This window comes from Gadus macrocephalus, chromosome 6 (assembly GCF_031168955.1).
Source record: "Gadus macrocephalus chromosome 6, ASM3116895v1".
NCBI classification, from domain to species: Eukaryota; Metazoa; Chordata; class Actinopteri; order Gadiformes; family Gadidae; genus Gadus; species Gadus macrocephalus.
In genome coordinates this window covers 17,733,461-17,752,304 of record NC_082387.1, presented here as the reverse complement: position 1 = coordinate 17,752,304, position 18,844 = coordinate 17,733,461, and the positions used below count along the sequence as shown (strand labels likewise).

Here is an 18,844-nt window from a genome sequence, read left to right as displayed (position 1 = left end):
CAAGCGGACACGCAGTATTAAAAAGCGGAAGCGGAAGCGCTTCCACACTACCAAGTCGTTCCCAAAGTCCGACGTTACAAACGCTAGGAAGCACTCGATCTAGCACTCTAGTCTCATCTCCATAGGACGCGACTAGCAAGGACGCGTCCTAGCAAGGCTGCAGCCTTCACTTTGGGAAACAGCCCGTGTGCTGACTAAACAGGAACACTAGACTTCAAAGTCCAAATAAAAAAACACCACAAGGCTATCTCAAAGTATAAAGACAATTTAATATTTATATAAATACACAAAACTATACATTACGTTTTTCATGTTGCATTCATGTCGCATCTTCTTTTTAGAGGGACAGTCATAACATAACCTCTGGCGTGAAGGAGGGCTCAAAAAGAACAGAATATATTTAAACAAAATGCAGTGGTGAGGCAAACAATACAAACAAAAGCATAGCCAGGACCACAGCTCAACACTAAGTGGTTTAAGGCCCAATCCCATTTCTACCCCTTATTTTGAAGGGGGAAGGGGTAAGAGACAAGGTACCTAGCGGCCAAAAGTATCGTCACAGAATGAGCAGGGTGGTAGTGCTCAGCACGCTTTCATTAATTACAGGATAAAAATCGTTTAAAAAAAGAAAATCGATTCAATGTCATTGCCAGGGTCGGTTCCCCTCCCCCGCCATCATAGTTGCCAGACATATTTTAACAATGAAATTTTTTTCGGATAAATAACATAACCCATACAGAAAATACATAGTAAAAAAGAGTTTGTAATCAGCTTGGGCTTGAATTCTTGGCTACACGGTAAAATAAGGCAGAAACCAACACCAACTGTTAGCTTCCTCCTGTTGCATGGAACACTCATAAATTAATCTTTCAAATTCATTCATTCATGTCCCAAAGTTCATATGGAGAATGAGTCTATGCCTAGGCAAGGAGTATCAACACCAGTGACGGAAACATTATGAAAAGGTGCTTTTGTTAAGGGTAGAGTCAGTGAACAAAGCATTACAATTGTGAAAAGTGGAAATGCATAGATAGCCCACTATTCTTAAAACTCTCATGCAGATATTCTTCTTTAACTACATTAGGGAACCAAATTTAAAATAGAGCCGTCATGACCGATTGCATAAAATAAAAATATATAAAGACACAATGTGAATGTCTTTGATTGGGTTACAGCACCTCACAGTGGTCTACTGATGCAAGTGTGGGGGGGGGGGGTGGGGGGATTTTCCGACATCACTCTTCCTTCTCGTTGTGATTGGCGTTGCCGTTCATGACGCCGTTGGAGTGGTGAGCCCAGGTCTGGTTCTGCATGGACTTGGGGAGCCTCTTGCCCTTGGTGTAGGCATGGTACCAGAAGTTCAGGAACAGCAGCAGGAAGATGAGTCCGTAGAGGCCAATGATGTAGATGAAGACCGGAAACTGGTAGGGGCAGTCCTCCAGAAAGAAATACTGCCAGATGTGTGTGGTCACCATCACAAACTGTATCTGAAGAGAGGAGAGGGGGGAGACATGAGCACGTCACTTCTCAACAAAGACCCCTCACAGACAGCTGAACCACCATAGCCTACCAGCTGGATGGACGTCAGGTACTTCTTCCACCACAGGTACTTCTGGAAGCTAGGGCCCAAGGCGGTCAGGCCGTAGTAAGTGTACATGACGACGTGCACTATGCTGTTGAGCAGCGCGTGGAACGTTCCCAGACCACCTATGGGACACAAGTTAAAAGGGGGTCAAAGAACGGCCATTTTTAATGGTACTCAATTTGGAAAAAGGCTGAAGAAAAATGTTATGGTGTCAAGATTTGTACCTCCAGCAAAGCGCACGCCAAACCACCACGTGAAGGGCATGATTGAGTGGTGGTAGACGTGGAGGAAGGTGACCTGGCTGTTCCTCTTCCTCAGCACGAAAAAGACCTAATAAAGGATAAAAACATTTGTGAGTTTTGTGGTCAAGTGAGAGCGCAATTACCATTCAATATTTGAACCGTCTGCTTACTGTGTCCAACATCTCTATGAACTTTGAGAAATAGTAGAGCCAGCACGTTGCCACCATCTAGAGGAGACGGGTGGTAAAGACAATTTTAGACCACAAATGTCATGCAGGTAGATCAGCCTTTGGAGCATAAAGGGGTGATATTATGCAACCAGGGGTGAGTATGCTTGGCAATTACAAGCCGTTTGAAAATCTGCCCTTCCCTGTGCCTTGGTGAAATCATATGTTGGAGTATCCGCCTAGATGTATGCTGGATAGATCAGTCTACCGGCCTACACTGGCCGCGTTTACATCGACACTTCTCATCCGATTCGTTTTCGAATTTGAATTGATCTATTTTCATCATGCAATCCAAATGTAGGGTATAAATGGTATTTACAAAAAAAAAAAAAAGTAAGGGTACGTTCATATGTCTCTCACGCAAAACCGTTAGGTTGGTCTGGACTGGCTACTGTGGACAGTAGTAAATGTTGCTTATCTATCCATACATCTAGCTGAAGACTCCCACTTGTGATGTCACTTAGGCATAATGGGCAACACACCTGGTGGCATAATATCAGCCCTCTAAAGATTTTGTAGTAGAACAGCAATTCTTACCCTTTTACCCGTGGGCGAGTAGTCCACCAAGTCACAGCGAAATGTGTAGCCTGTTCCCCAGCCAGCCATCCAAAACTGAAAGACAAAAAAAAAAAATCCTCTAGGCAAAACCATCCAAAATGTTTACACTGCTTTTTTTTTTTTTTTGCTTTTTTTATTTTAACTTGAAGCCCCCCTTTCAGCAAATCAAACTCCCAGATTTAGGTCCGACAGTCATAAAAGTAGTTGACGGTAGGATGGCCAAACTTGCCAGTCAGGTTTATGCTCAGGGAAAGAAAGCAGGAAAGAATGCAGCCGAACAAGTATCTCTGACTCAAGACTCCACAATGTCAATACTGAAGCTTTTAACTATTAAAAGGCTGAATCAGATAGAAACTCATCTTTTCGAAAAACAAAAACTCAGCATTAACTTAAATTTGTAAAAAGAGAAGCTTCCGTCCCCACTGGCCTACATGCCAATCAAAGTGCTGTGGAGAAGGAACAATGGTCCTGGCATGATGCCATCACCATGCTTTGTCCCGCAGTTTCGGAAATTAGAAGCCATAATAAATTGAGATCCTGAACTGATGGTGGCAATTGCAGGGCAATAGGACACCGTCTTGCGCAACCGCATTTCACAAGGCTGATGTATGTAGGAGGTATGATGACTATGAAGTTCACCTTAACCAAATAAAAACGTGTCTTGACACTGATCAGAAGGAAATATGAAAACTGTTATTAAGCAGTTTGGAATGACCACACCCTTATCACAATGTTTGCATTTCACCAAGCAGTTACGGCTGAAATTTGCATCAATTGTGCTGTGAGGGCATTTCAACTGAGCCCATTTGGTCACATATTTAACCTTGTTCAGGCTCAGGGGAAAATGACAATTGTATCTAGTTCAGCAGCTGTGCCATGCCTCCCAACTTTCCATCAAAACCAAGTGAGGCCTTACCTCATAGCACATGTATAGCGAGAGGGCGACCACTCCAAAGTTGTAAACTATGAGAACCCCTTTGAGGTCGAAGGCCTTCCGGTTCGCCATTAGCCGCGGACCCCACGAGGTGACGAAGAAGATGTATGCAGCGATGATGATGGTTTGCGGGAGAGGAGAAGACATAAGCAACCAGTTGCCTGTACGTGGGTCTGTAACCGAAGAATGGCAAGTTAACGGAAATATATCTAAATAGATTTTCCCGTAGGAAATATTTTATCTTTTTTATTTATTGATTTATATATTTATATATTAACACACAATAGAAACATTCTCAAGTAGTCAACCAAAACAGAGCCTCTTTGAAACACACGTGTGTAATTGAGTTGTATTGCATACTTTTAATCAACTTACAAATGGGGATGGCTGTGTTTTGTCAGCTGAAGGTCATTTAATGTCATGCTATAAACGGCTTAAAATCAATAACCTGCAGAACTACACAACAAATGCAGAAGACCATCTGCATCCACCCACCTGCATTTTGGATAAACCGGTCATACAGAAGAGCCATGGATGATTTTACATTTACAAACTCCATCTCGAGACTCGAACCAAGTAGGCTATCTGCAAAACAAAGAGTTTACAGTCAGAATCATTCACTTTAACGAGAAAATGGAAATATTCATTTTAATATTTTGGGATCTATGAAAACAAGTTGGTAGTGTCGAGGTCCACAATCAAAACATTATATTTCATAATATGCACCTGGTCGATCTCATTAGAATTAGGGAAATTGTTAAGTTCAACATGAGTCGATTTCATAGTTTGTATTGGCAAATCATTTCCTCATCGAACCAAGTCAACCAACATCAACATAACTTTAAACCAAAAAAAAAAAATCAAAATAAACTGCAAGCATTCCACGAGAGATCTGAATGCAGATCTGTCTGAGCATTGCGTGTGTCACGCAGAAGCGATGAGCTCTCGTCTGGTTTAGGAGCACATCACTCATCAACTCGGCAGGTAGCCTTTACTTTAGAATAGATTATGAACATTTACATCCAAGGGGATTGGCCACGTCCGTATAACGTTAAGTGAACCGTTTATTTTCAACAATCAGGAAACCGGACACACTGGGCTCTATGAAAGTTTTCCCCAGGGTGTGTACCTCTGTCGCAACGGCCACTCTAGAGAAAGGCGGCCAGGGTTTGGCACGCTACGTCACTGCATTTATTGAACGTAGTCATTCACTCGACTTAAAGGAAGTAGCCTGAAGTGTTGAAGGCACACCCATGAGCAAGCCTCCGAAGCATGGCAGGTTCAAGGAATACAGATAAGCAGCTGGCTACAACGGTGCTTATAGAAACTTTCCAGAGAGCCGGAGGGGGGCTATAATATAACCGTGCAACCGCGCGTAAAGTTTGTGTTCACACAAAAGTAAAATCCACTTGGGCAATTAAAAAGTTATCCTAGAGGCGGACAACCCAATAAGGGGCTCCTGGGGAAACTTATCAGTAAGTCGATAGTTTCTCAAAAAGACATTTCTAAACTGAATATAAAATACTTACACAACTTGAATGACGCGTGCGGTCGACGCAGATATTTATATTCCCAAGAATGCGTTTTTTTTTTTGTTTCTTTAATCAAACCTACCGTTACAACGACAACGGTAGGACCAGGGACACAGGTGTGTCAACATCGAGTAGCCTAATCATCAGCATCGTTCTCTCTCCCTTCTTATAGGGTGGATCAAATGGGCGGCGCTCTCGTATTAATGAATGAGGCCGTACCTTTGTCGTCAGCCAATGGTGACGGATCGTATCACATTACAAGCTGTGTTTTGATCGAGTAACAGGTAGGCAGGCCTATTTTATGGTGGATGTATAGTTTGTTTATTGATCGTTTTTAGTTTTATTTGTTTGGTGTTGAATGTGGCATGGATATTATTTTTTTTAATACTTTATTTCTGTAAATTACATTTTGAATGGACATATAATAGTCTAACCCAAATCTATTCGCTTTACTGTATTGTAAAATAGGCATGGTGCAGGTAAATATATATTGCGAGATCATGAAATTGAAAAATTTAATTTAATATCGCACCTGTTGTTTAGGCAGACCAATCAGGGTAAAAGGCCTAATCCAGTGCTAATAATTCAGTATAATAAAATGAATCGTTACCATAGTATGCTATAAATAATAATATTAGAATATGGTACCAAATACATTTTGTTAAGATTACGTAGACGTTTGTGTTTGTTCAGGCAGGCAGGGTGTGCAAGGTAGTTTCAGTATCAAACCTTCTGGCTGGTTTTAACCAGGGGATCACAAGGAATATTTTAAACATTAAAAAAAAATGCAATTGGGGCCTTAAACGACAAGAGGCAGTGCAGATTGTACAGATGTTGGGGTGTTACTCCCATGCAAGGCTCCCTCAACAGATTATTCAATTGCTTTTCAACTTCCACACCTGCATTCAAAGACATTCATATGACCTGCACTCCTTGTGAGCAGAATCGTAACAGAGTTCCAAAGAAGTTATGTGCATACACAAAAAAAAGAAATCTATTTGGTAAAAACATTTTATAGAAAAAAAAAAGAAATCACCCAAAATTATGAATCCCACATACATTAATTATTTGAGCGAAGGAGCACATAACAACGTAACAGAAGAGGCAAAGAAAGGATAAATATAATATGCACTCCTTAGTGGAGGGAAGTATCACATAAGCCATTGCTACCTGCATAGCAAATGGGCCACTCTGGAAGCTATGCAGGGCTGGTCCTAGTCCATCCTTGGATGGGAGGCCGGTTGGTGCTGGTGGAGGTGGACAGAAGCGAGTGCTCATCCCTCTTATGTCACATCCCCAATGCCCCAGGACAGAGAGGAGCACTCTGTCCCGTCAATTATTATTATGACATCAATATCACAAAAGTAGAAATCCGGCATTGTCAATTCTTCTTTATTTTCCCGTCCTATGCGTAGTTTTCAATGGGGGCCCCGTCCCCCAGAACAGCAGGCCCTCGAGCACTTAGTCCTCTGTGTCCGCCCTGTGCGTCTCAGTCTTCCTCACTGCTCCAGGCATCTTCAAAGGCAGGGTTCACCGCAACAGGCCCAACGCCCTCCTGCAACACACGGGAGACAAAGGGCTCACTAGCCTTCGACCTTTGACCTTCACCACCCTAAGTCGCACAAACTCCCAAAGCTGGAAACGCTGAACTCAATTCAGTGAATAGGAAGTCATGGATCACAGTCACTATCAGTTGCTGTCATCTCAGTGCTATCATTGGAATTCGGCCCGAGTCGACGTGTTTATGTTTTTTTTTCCCGCAAACTTGTGACAAAAAGGTGAACCTCACGCATGAGTTTTCACTACAGAAATAACGCTACAAATCAGTTCGTGATACAAGTCAGATATTGATTTATACACAATACAAATCTCCACAATAAAGAGGAATAAGGTCATTAACTTGCCCCCGCCATAAACCACCACCACTAGAGCTGTTGAATGCAACATATGCTCGGGATTCCATGTATGCATTCTCTACCCCCCCCCCCCCCCCCAGCCAGTGGAGCAGGGTGGGGTTTCGAAACAAGAGGGAGCTGTCGAAGAGGAGGGCGTACCTCTCTTTCCTCCTCCACATCTGGGGCCCTGAGGGCGGGGATCCAGGCCAGGACGTTACAGTCTTTACCTCCCGTGTAGAGCTCCTGTGACAACACGACACAGAGGGGTGTAGAATACATGCATTGTGCTGTTAGTGTTGCATCACAAGCCAGGGGACACCGGTTGCCCGGCAGTCTGTTGCGGGCCAACAAGCAGGGGAGAGGGAGGGAGAGGGGGGGGGGGGGGGGGGGGGGGAGAGAGAGAAAGATCTCAGCCTGGAGGAACCTGTTGGAAAACGACATCATCATTGTCCTTTGTATGAGTGTGTGTCTAAAGTCTTTGTAGATGTTGTTTAACTATTTCTGGTTTCTTATTGCAGATACACTGATGTTTGAATCATAATTAATACCTTGTTTCCCATATTGAGGATTTATCATAGATACAATCCTTGTTTCCTCTGCTGATCATAAATAGTATCCATGCTTCCTTTTCTCAGTTAGATCTGACCTATCATTCTGGTTCAAATCGAAGGTTAAAGCGTAAAGCAAAAACCTGCTGTTAAAGACTTTAAGTGTTTCGTCGCTTTGCTACTCGCCGAACATTGTCTTTTTTCAGACGTAAATCAGCCATGATTTTTGTTCTACTTACCCACTCTCGCAATTTAAGCAGTTCTGTGTGAACACAGAACTGAAACTTGCAGATTTGTTTGTTTGTGGGCCCTATTGGAGCAACCTAGCCAGGGCAATTCATATGCGCTTACTTGGGTAAGCGCATATGAAAACAACGATACAGCTATGGGAGTTGCTAAACATTGGTTTGGAATATAATGGATGTCAATGGCTAGTCAATGTGCCCGAATTCTAAGTGAGTGTACAACACAATAGGGGCTGAGTTCAAAGAAAAACCTGGCAGAACAACATGTGGACATGTTCAACAATTAAACTGGGGTCTAAGCAAACCTAACCTGCAGGGAAGGTAGATTAAGATTAAGTTTAGCTGTATTATAAAGTGGACTTGTGCTTCCGTGTTCCACGGAAGCACATCATACCCAGCACTCCTTAAAGTCTGTCAATAATATTATTTTAACGTGAAGGAAATCAGTTGAGGACTGGCGGATGCTTCATTCAGGATAATAAGGAACTGTGGACTTCTAAATTCCGAATCCGATAAATACGCAATATATCATGTCAATGTGTTTCCATCTATGAAAAACATTGTTTTGTAAATGTGTTTCTATTTATAAAAGGCATTATTATAGGAAATCGATACCACCTTATAATCCATTAATAACTACAAGAGCAGGGTGTAAACAAATCATCTCTGCATGCCTGTTGGGACAAACTTGTCTGACTGGAGTGAAGGGAGGAAGGAGGGGGATAGGAGACGACGATTGGGTGGGGGTGACGAACGGGTGGTTGACATGTTGCGTCACAGAAATGACAGACAGAACACCTAAAACAACAAGAAGAAAAGCACGCGGGCCAGAAGGTGGAAGCCATACGAAGGGAGAAAGAGAGAAACAACACATGATAGTGCTGAACGATTTGAGGAAATATTCGAATTGCGATTATTTCGACCAACGTTGCGATTGCGATTTAGTATGCGATTTTTCTTGGTAAAGTTCCTTCTGTTCTGTATTTTTCACTAAACAAGCAATAAATCATTCTATAGTATGACCAACACAACATTGGAAACAGTCAACACATAAAGTGCTCTTTCCTTTTGGCCTATGTGTTGGTATGAATTGATGCATGAATTGACATTATTAAATCTTTATTTAACTATTGAATCCTAAAAGAAAAATAAATACAAATCTTACTGATCTCCAGCAGGCTACTGTAACAATCGCAGCCTTTGCGATTTGTAAGTCGTATTACATAGCGGTGTCGGTTTGAATCGGATCAATGGTTCAGCCCTAACGGGTGGGGCGGGGTGCTGCCGACCTGGTAGGCTGGGTGGAAGTCACAGCAGTCCACGTTGTTGTAGTGGCCTCTCAGCGTGGCCACCAGCTCCCCGCTGTGCAGGCCGTACACGGCTACCGAGCTGCCGCACGGGACGAACACGCAGTCCAGGCTGCAGCCGGTCGACACCGTGAACTTTAACCCCTTGCGGCTCTCGTTGCTCACCTTCCCATAATTCACCTGGTGACACACACACACACACACAACAGAGGCGGAAAAGAATGTTGCTAGGGGAAAACTGATGAGTCGGACCGGCCTTATCCGGTATACAGTTCATGTATATTCAAATGAGGAGGAATATTGGAAAGTGGTGTACATTTTGTCATATTTTGTTTTGGAATCATAATGACATGGAACAAAGTGAATAGGCACACCATGATGGAAATTAATCACACTATGAATCAATGTTGGTGAGTCAAAGTAGAGAGGGAGTGGTGAACCACCTTATATTTCAAGTGCAAACATGGGAAGCTAAGGAGAGAAGTGCATAAGTCACCTGTTGTATTAAGGAAAACGATTCTATTAGGAATGTTCCATTATTGTTTCCATGGCTTTGAGAGGCATTTGTTTGTATCTGCATTGAGTGAATAATAAATAATGAATGAATGAATGAAAAAAGTATGACTTATGTTACGGCCAACAGTCACGGTGAACACTTAGTTACATTTACATTTAGGGCATTTAGCACCTTTATTAAGTACATTTGTCTGAAGAAAGGAAATGAGTAGGACATTGAATAAAAAGCTCTGAACTTGATGATCGTGATTGTCAAGAAATAAGGGTAGAACCTTGATATCAAACACCAAGCGAGCTGCAATCTGCCCTTTAACTCTAATTTAGGGGCTAGGCATCATGCTCAAACACATTGCTGTTTGAACCGACAACCCTTTTGCCCCCACACAAAACTTACCAACGTGTTCTCTCCGTTGCTACTGTTCCACAGGCGCATGCGGTCATCCGTTCCCATGGTGATGAGATAGAGCCCATCCCCGCTGAAGCACAAGCCATTCACTCTGCCATTATGCGCTGTGTTGACTGGTAGGAGGAAAAGGGAAATCACCGGGGACAGGTGGAACATGAATGGAATCCCTGATGGTGGGACAGCTATAGCTGGGTAGTGACTGCCGTGCAATGTTTTTCCCAAGAGCATATGTATATGTAAAGACATTTAAATGAAAACATCTTTGATATAGATAGATATGAAGGTGATATAGATATTATAGATATATAAATATAGATCTCCAAGATCTCACTCTCAGTGTGAGACATCTTGCATTTTATGAAGGGCGACTCTTAGGTCACACATCACAATCCTCCAACTGTTCAGTGTAACTTAAGATATCTAACACATAGATAAGCTATCATTCACTGGTTTAGCTCTGAGCTAAGTTTTTCTACTCCTTAGTTCAATAAACATGTTCTGAATGCTCAACCTTTCCTCCAGAGCTTTACACCTCAGAGTACAAAAGATTGTGTTTGCATTAAATCACCCAATCTAACCTGTCACACGTGAAGATATCCAGTATCAAGTAAACCGAGACTCTTATCCAAGACCATTAGGCTACTGAACTCTAGTAAGGCTCACATCAATAGGCTTGAGTCCCTCTGTGTCTATTGCACTGCATTAAAACCCAAAACCCAAATAAGGTGTATGAGACGGAGAGGGCTAGGAGAAAGGGAGGGAGAGAGAAATTGGGGACAGACGGAGACAGAGAGACAGATAGCCGGAAAGTGGAGAGAGGAAAGCAGAGTGAGACAGACAGCGAGAGGGAGAGACCGATAGCCGGAAATTGGGAGAGAGGCAGGCCGAGTGAGACAGACAGTGAAAGGGAGAGACATAGCCGGAAAGTGGAGAGATGAAGGCAGAGTGAGACAGCCAGAGAAAAAGAGACAGATAGCCGGATAGTTAGAGACGGGCAGGCCGAGTGAGACAGACAGAGGGACAGAGCTCGATTGCCCAAAACAACAAAGTGAGGGACCAGTACCTGCCTCGGCGGCAGCTTTCGACTTGTCTCCGTTGTGTTGGTCCAGGGTAAACAGACTCCCGGAGGCCCGTCGTACATCCCATATTCTCACCGTGCTATCTGCACTGAGAGGTTGTGCATGGGGAGAGTTCATGGGATGGAGTAAAGGGTGAAACGATGATTAGCATTGTATATATATTCTTCGAGTCCTTCAATCACAATCATATCAAGAAAAAAACATTTACCATATGGGCTTGAAAACAACAATAGAAAATAATCTCCCGTAGCGACAATCTTCCCCCGGAAGTTATTTTCTTACAGCATAGCGTTATTAATTTATACGCAGATATGACACATCCCATTACTATCATAATCTTCCCAAAAGCCTAACTTTACTCATTAACTTTGAATATATGCTCATTGATTAACATCCAACCATTTTAAACCAAGCGATGAACCATGGCAGCGAGGAGTTAAACTTCGCTATGGATAGCGATCACAAATGTTTGTTTTAGAAGCGGGTCACGGCTGGTCCTTCAAAAACGTCTCTCTACCAGAACATCACAAGATACTCTTAAAGGAGACATATTATACCACCAGCTGTGAGTGTGATTAGTCGTTATAAGCCATTTTGAAAATCTGCCTCTTCTGACATCACAAGTTGGAATGTCCACCTAGATGTATGCTGGATAGATCAGTCTACCAGCCTACCCAATGGACTGTAGCAAACGTTGCTCATCTATCCGTCATAGATCTAGGTGGACACACCCACTTGTGCTGTCAGAAGAGGCAGATTTTCAAAACGACTTGTAATGGCTAGTGAGACTCACACCTGGTGGTATAATATGTCACCTTTAATGAGACATTTCATTATTTGTTATTTAATCACTTATGGTCCTGAGAGACGCTAGTAGCAAGTCCCACTGGTTTAATTAGGGTTTCTGAGGCGTTGTGAGAACCAGTGGGTTCACCACCGTGTCAACGTATCCGACTCCCATCTGGTCATTTCCAGCGAGGCCGGCACATACAAGTGCTGAGAAATAATAACAACAACAACAACAACTGCAGAGCAGTAGTTAACTCCCACCATTGGAACAAACTACCCCTTTGACAAAGGGCCGTGTATTTTTACGATCAACAACATTTCAACACTTCTAGTTATTCTCTGTGTGTTTACCTGGCGGAGGCCAGTATGTGCTCGTTCCTGGGCGACCATCGCACAGACAGGATCTCGGCCCGGTGACCTGTAAGCAGAGGAGGGTGGCCCACATGCTGAACACGTGCTGCATGCCCTCAGGAGAAACAAAGGGAGACGAAGCCGTCCCAGCCCTGCCCCAAACCCTCGGGGCTGCTTACCCTCCCGTGCTAGATAAATACGCAGGAGATTAAAAAAAAAGACCCGGGATGAAATGCCCTTGAAGGGGTGTAACCACGGAAGCGACGGCGGAGTCTGAGGTGCGCGGAACCGCCATCCAAACCCAGCCTCCCCAGATAGAAGTGCTTCTCTTAAAGCGAAGGAGATCAGTCATAAGAGAGCACCAATGGGAAATATGACATAATTATCTTATATTTTATACATACTTTAATATATTGTATGGCCAATCATATATTAAGTAGGCCTATAACATAATTTAACCATACAAATAATAATAATATTTTCCATATAATTATAATAGGCCGATCAGTGTTGACTTGTTCCCAAACAAATGTTTTATATATATATATTCATATTTGTTTTTTTTCATTCTCTCATATAATAGCGCAGGACATTTTGTGTGTCCCCGTCTCTCAATGAGCAATTGAGATTAAGAAGATTAAAAAGGGGGAATATTGTACGTCGAGTTGAATTCATGTGTTTTATGTCTGTTTGAAACAAGCCAAATATATTTAATGTCTCTGAAATTAATTAATAAAATTGTACGATACGCCATAAAACAAAAAAAAATACAATAAGTGTGTGTCTGGTTGGTTCGGATAAATGCCACCATATGAAAATAGTTGAATTCCCAAATTGCTTCATTTATTATTTAAGGTTAATGTCATTGTTGGCATTATTATTATATCCTACCTTGCCTCCTATGTAATAATTGAGGCCTTTCCTTGTGTAACGAAGAACAGTACAGTACCCTCTACTAAACATGGTATGCCGAAGAGAAAACATCAGATGACTTAAAGTTCTGATCGTAAGCGGCCTACGTGACAGGATAAATACATAGACAAATCTTCCAAGTACAAGACGCAGCCTGAGATTGAACTAATGTCTGTCAGTCGAATGCCTAAGTTAGCCCTTCATTTTATATAAACATACAAAAATAAGCAAGCAATCTAGGAAATGTTTCAGCAAACCAATTGCAAGTATAAGAAGATTAATAAAAAGATTAAAGCTGCTTGAGCCGCAAAAAGGTATTCACACCACGCAGCGCCAACCCTGTTGTGTGTGCACAATCGACGCACTGGTGTCTGTCTGTCTGTCTGTCTGTCTGTCTGTCTGTGATGTAACAACTCACCCTGTAGCACATGAATGCGGGAGCCTGACTTGAGGTCACACAACTGAAGTTTAGGGTTCTTGGTGCCAACTGTGAACAAAACATAACAGCAAAAGCAGAAGAAGGTAAACCGGGGGTCACTAGAACAAATTCCTGCTTCAGATGCTTGTTTGTCAAAACACATGATGCATCGCAAATTAAGTTAAAGTACATAAAATCTGAATTGCAAACATGGAAAATCACTAAAATCTTTTAGTGATGGGTCGATGTAGGGGGTTGAGACAGGGTAGCAAAATAGATAACATCGGAAACACAGACAAAAGCAGGGGCCAAACATGGCAAATATGAAAGCAAAGGAAGCCACTGAAATATATTCTGACATTTGCATTGTGTAACGTTGAATGCATTCTGGTATTCGGAGTGGATGTGTTTTTGAGGAAATGATCACACATTAACACGTACATGGCATGGGCGCTCCCACCGAGAGGAAAAACTGGACTCCCTGGTTTTCATAGACGAGGTGATACTATAAACTCATGCACATCGATGAGCTCACACACCCGGCATTCACAAGTGGGCGGAGAAAGACCGCGGCGGACATATTAAACACGGGCAACAAAGGATGGGAATACTGATGGGGAGGTTATCTGAATCCCAAATCAGGCCAGGAAGGAAAATCCTCAGGGGTAATGTTTGGGAAGACTACCAAGGCAAGGCAAGGAGTGGTGTAACCTGTTAGGCGGCGGGGAATCAGTGCATGTCCTCAAACACCTTGGGTGCAGGAAAACATTGAGAAACAAATACAGGGAGATTTAATGATCAGCTTCTAAGCAACGAATACGCTAAAAGATGACTGGGGGCTGTGCAAGTGTGTGTGTGTGTGTCTGTGTCTGTGTCCATGTCTGTGTGTGTGAGCTTACACCCGGATGTGTGTGAAATGAGAATGTATGCGCAACCCGTTGGTCCAGTTCAGTGACAAAGCAACAAGATTCCCTGAACCAATCTCCTTGTTGGTTCAGATTCCCTGAACCAACAAGATTCCCTGAACCAATCGCCTTTTTACGACATAATTATTGAGCCTGTTATTATGTCCAGGGGATACTTGGTGGTGATTTGGGGCCTTGACATCATACCGAGGTTGCAAAAGTGTTTATTTTGGCAGGCTTTAAGAAGAACCATCTACACACTAACGATTATCAAATTTAAAGTTCCACCAATACAAAGTTATCATACGAGGAAGATAAATGAACACTCTGTTGCCTGCATCAAGATAAAGCATACAGTGACTCCAATATGTAATTCATTTGAAAGGAAAGATTTACGAATTGTTCTTAATCTAAAGTAACAGCCAAAGCATGACTCGATAACGTTTACATTTTTGACCATTCATCTAAACTAATTAGATCCAGGATAGAAGTTGTTGCTAAAGGCGTCGACTCGTACAAAACCTGTTGTAAGCAACATTGGATTCACAAGATAAGCGTGGTATCTCAACTGAGTTTGAACTCATAACAAATATCTAAACACACACACACACACACCCACAAAAACACACACACACACACACACACACACACACACACACACACACACACACACGGTACATGTGTACCTGCAACAAGGCTATGTTTCCGGGCGATGGGGGACATGTGGTGGCAGTAGACATTTCCGTCGAACATGAAGCGCTCAGCCGGCTGGGGAAGTCGATAGAGGAAGAAAGAAGGAAAAGTCAACAATAGTCAAACATCCTTACTTTTTAAATATCCATTCTGTCTGAAGAATGTCAACACAAACTGAATAGCGCCAAATTATCTCTTTAATTTAAGTGGAAATATTAAATAAACAGAAAAGATTCATGTATGGTAAATGCCTAAAACCGATGAAATCAACCTAACCAGATCTGTTCATTGTATGCACACGTCCTTAAAACAAATGATAAAGAGAAATTGGTCAATAAAGCCTAGGGGACCACAAATGCCTTGACACTCAGACAGTTTCCCGGTAACTGTTGTAGAAGGCCGTCCATTTGCAGACACCTTATTTCAATAGATTAGGAGACTGAGTAGGTAGAAAAGAGGGTGTAGTGGGACTGTGCATGTCAAAATGGTTGGGAGAACAACTGGCCTTTTAAATGGTATTTTTATGCCAAGTGATGAACTGTGTAGCGTGTCTCATGGAATGGAGGAGGGCAAAGCTAGAGAGGATCTTCATAATGTATATAGGCTCAAACAATGGGTTTTATCTAGTTTGGGTGGTATAGTTGGGCAGAAGAGCCAGTTACAATGCAAATTCTTCAGCAAGCAGCCTATCTGAGGCCTCGCTGCCAGCAAAGGACCAACAGCTATGGATAAGGATCACTTTGTAAATAAATACAATTATACTGAAGACACATTCACATGCTATAAAAGATAAAGAGCATGGGAAAAGGTAGTGCACGAGAACTCAGCAATAGTTAATATTTTTGCCAGAATATCCAGTATTCAATTTAAATGGAATTCATTAATAGTAGGTTGTATGTAAAAAAATAAACCCTACTATACAAAAACAATTTTTTTAAGCTTTGGGAATTCCCTTCCCAAAATTCTTATTTTATAATTTTCCTTCCTTTTACTCCTCAAATTCAAAGGACCAAGTCAAAATGTCCAAATACCGGCCTCTCCTTATAATAATAATAATAATACATTTAATTTAGAGGCGCCTTTCAAAACACCCAAGGTCACCTTACAGAGCATATAGTCATCATACAATTTTTTAAAAAAACAAGACATTGTGGAAAAAGATAAATAAATAAATAAATAAACATAAGCAATAAGAAATAAATAAAACAAAAACAGGACAAAACTAAAAAACAATCAAAACAGTGATCAGTTAGACGTTGTGTGCGTTATCTTACCTTAAGTGTTTCACTATCCCACACCTTCATTGTCTTGTCAAATGAACTGGAGATAAACATTCCAGTGTCAAATGGATACCACTGCACCGTCTCCACGCTGAACTTGTGTGCAAACCTACTAGATCTGGAAACACAATTGACTGAATTATGACCAGCATCTACAGTCACAACTGTCTGCTGCTTAGGAGTTTCGCAAATGAAAAGGGCTAAACCATTTGGTTCATATTTACAAATAATACAAAAAAACATTCACATATACAACGCAACAAACTCACTCCAAAATAACTTTTTACAGTTTACAAACAACAGTGAGATTTGTTTGCTGCGTACGCAATGAGGCAACAGTGTGACATAGTGAAATGGTTTGTCAATGTGTGAAAAGGCACCAGCCACCAAAGACAGGGAATTCTACCTAAACAGATTGACTTTGAAAAGTGAGTAGGTAGAACTGAGCCACTGATTCAATATTTAGTGATCAGATACATAGACACATTTGCTGTAGAAACCTAGTGTGTGAATACTAGATACACATTATGAGCGGTCATATAATCTCATGACTATAAAGTGTTAATTTATATGTTGTGAGGACGCATCAGATCTTCTGAGAGCAGCTCTTCTCAACGTCTCAAATATCATTTGAGAGAGAAGATGTGGATGGATTCTGTCTTTTGGGAACACTAAATAAATGGCAATAAGATTTAATTACACCCTGTTAGCACAGAAGACAGTCTAAGGAAAGGAACCATGCTTTTGAATTCATGATTCATCACTGGACTCGGAAGGCAAGTCCCTTGATGCTTACGACAAGGCTATCTGTGAGTGCCCGGCCCGCGGCATAGGCGAATGCTAGGGGTGTGTTTAAAATGTGTATATATATATAAGAAATGTTTTACGTCACGTTTTTCTTTAATACTGTTTTTATTTAGCAGGTTGTTTTTGTTTCTAGAATAAAGAAAAACTCAACAGCTATGCAGTTTCTGTGTAAGTATGAACCCAGTGATTGACGGTGGAATTGGCTGCAACATTGGTGTAGGTGTGTGTTGTGTTTTCCTTTACATAAATAAAAGACATTTAAACCATACATTTATGCAGAAAAGGCACAAATTGGTGCATGAAACTTCACGATGCATAAACCAGAATGCAGGAAATAAAGTTTATCATGCTCAAAATTCCGAAGGTGGGTCATGGTAAGGTGATGCTCACAACACATGCTCACAACGCTCACAACACAATTGTAATCGTCTGAATGAATGGGACTCAACACCACTTCTGATGCCCAAATGTGGACTTATGATGACATGGAATTTAAAAAGGGTAAATGAATATTGTTATACTTCATTTATAAACTTCAGTGATTTGTAAACCTAATTAATTTGTAGCATTATTATACATAGATACATATACAGACTATGACTATGCTACAACGCATTGCCCTCTAGTGGCAACAAACACATTTCGCACCTTCCCACGGTGCCAACTGCTTTACATGTGTACTGGAGTTTCCCGCTGTAGTTCTCGAGGTCATAGATCACGATGACCCCGTCTGCTCCTCCAGACAGCATACTATACAGAGAGAAGGGGATGCGCAAGTTTATGGTCACAACAGGCAATGTCATCGTTTTGCCTTTGAGATTAATCTGAAGAATTTGTTTAACACATTTAACCAGCAGTAATATACGTCCTAGAGTAATTGAAGAAACGATCAGTGATAGTAATTTAATCCCACAGAAGTTTGATTCAGAAATAAATGGGACATAAATAGGGGACATTTATTCATTGATACTTACTATCTACCCTCCACAGCCTCTATGTCCAGGCAGTTGACTCCGTTGCCGTGGATTCTTTCCACATCTCTGCCATGATTCAGTTCCAGACTGAGTAGTCTGTAAACAAATTAAGGTGAAACAAGTCAACTTCGAATAAGTATGCAAACTGTCCAGATATGCATTATTCAAACAATTATACAGAAGAGTCATTGTATAGCAATTTTGAATGACATGTCTTAAACCTTTTTATGATTGTATTGTTGATATCTGAATACCAATTACCTTCGTGTGGACTCTGCACGTCGAAGGCGAAGTGGATCGTCGATTCCAACCTTTCTTCCACTAATAAACCCTAACATTTCAGAACCAAACTATTGTTGATGCCTCAGCTAACGTGATTTAGCCATCTTCTACACTAAAATAAAAACCTACGGCTCATTATTATTGTCCAATAATGTTGCATATTATATATTTCTTTCTCACGCATTCCTACATGTCCCTTGCATTGTTTATTTTATATTAATACCTTACTTCTGATCCATAATCCATTTTAGTTTAGCATACATTTCTCAGTCGAGTTGCAATGTCCTGCCATGTTGTTACGTATGGCCTCAAGTGTACAAAAAAAGCTCCCATTGGCTATTCCAGTATTTCCGTCCAAT

At 41.6% G+C, this 18,844-nt stretch overlaps 2 protein-coding genes across 2 annotated transcripts; both read right to left on the bottom strand.

The window, feature by feature from the left end:
* Positions 1 to 249: 249 nt before the first annotated feature.
* Positions 250 to 5,219, bottom strand: elovl7a (ELOVL fatty acid elongase 7a). Its single transcript, XM_060054639.1, has 8 exons — positions 5,076 to 5,219; positions 4,042 to 4,131; positions 3,529 to 3,719; positions 2,592 to 2,666; positions 1,998 to 2,054; positions 1,810 to 1,915; positions 1,571 to 1,707; positions 250 to 1,487 (listed from the first exon to the last, which is right to left on the bottom strand). The coding sequence occupies exons 2-8, from the start codon at positions 4,103 to 4,105 to the stop codon at positions 1,236 to 1,238; spliced, it is 882 nt and encodes a 293-aa protein (XP_059910622.1). The 5' UTR covers positions 4,106 to 4,131; positions 5,076 to 5,219; the 3' UTR covers positions 250 to 1,235.
* Positions 5,072 to 18,808, bottom strand: ercc8 (excision repair cross-complementation group 8). The gene is made up of 12 exons (XM_060054633.1): positions 18,465 to 18,808; positions 18,204 to 18,299; positions 17,878 to 17,979; positions 16,417 to 16,540; positions 15,136 to 15,217; positions 13,545 to 13,613; positions 12,215 to 12,281; positions 11,059 to 11,162; positions 9,984 to 10,108; positions 9,056 to 9,253; positions 7,133 to 7,216; positions 5,072 to 6,633 (listed from the first exon to the last, which is right to left on the bottom strand). Exons 1-12 carry the CDS (start codon positions 18,539 to 18,541, stop codon positions 6,568 to 6,570), a joined length of 1,194 nt encoding a protein of 397 aa, XP_059910616.1. The 5' UTR covers positions 18,542 to 18,808; the 3' UTR covers positions 5,072 to 6,567.
* Positions 18,809 to 18,844: the final 36 nt, after the last annotated feature.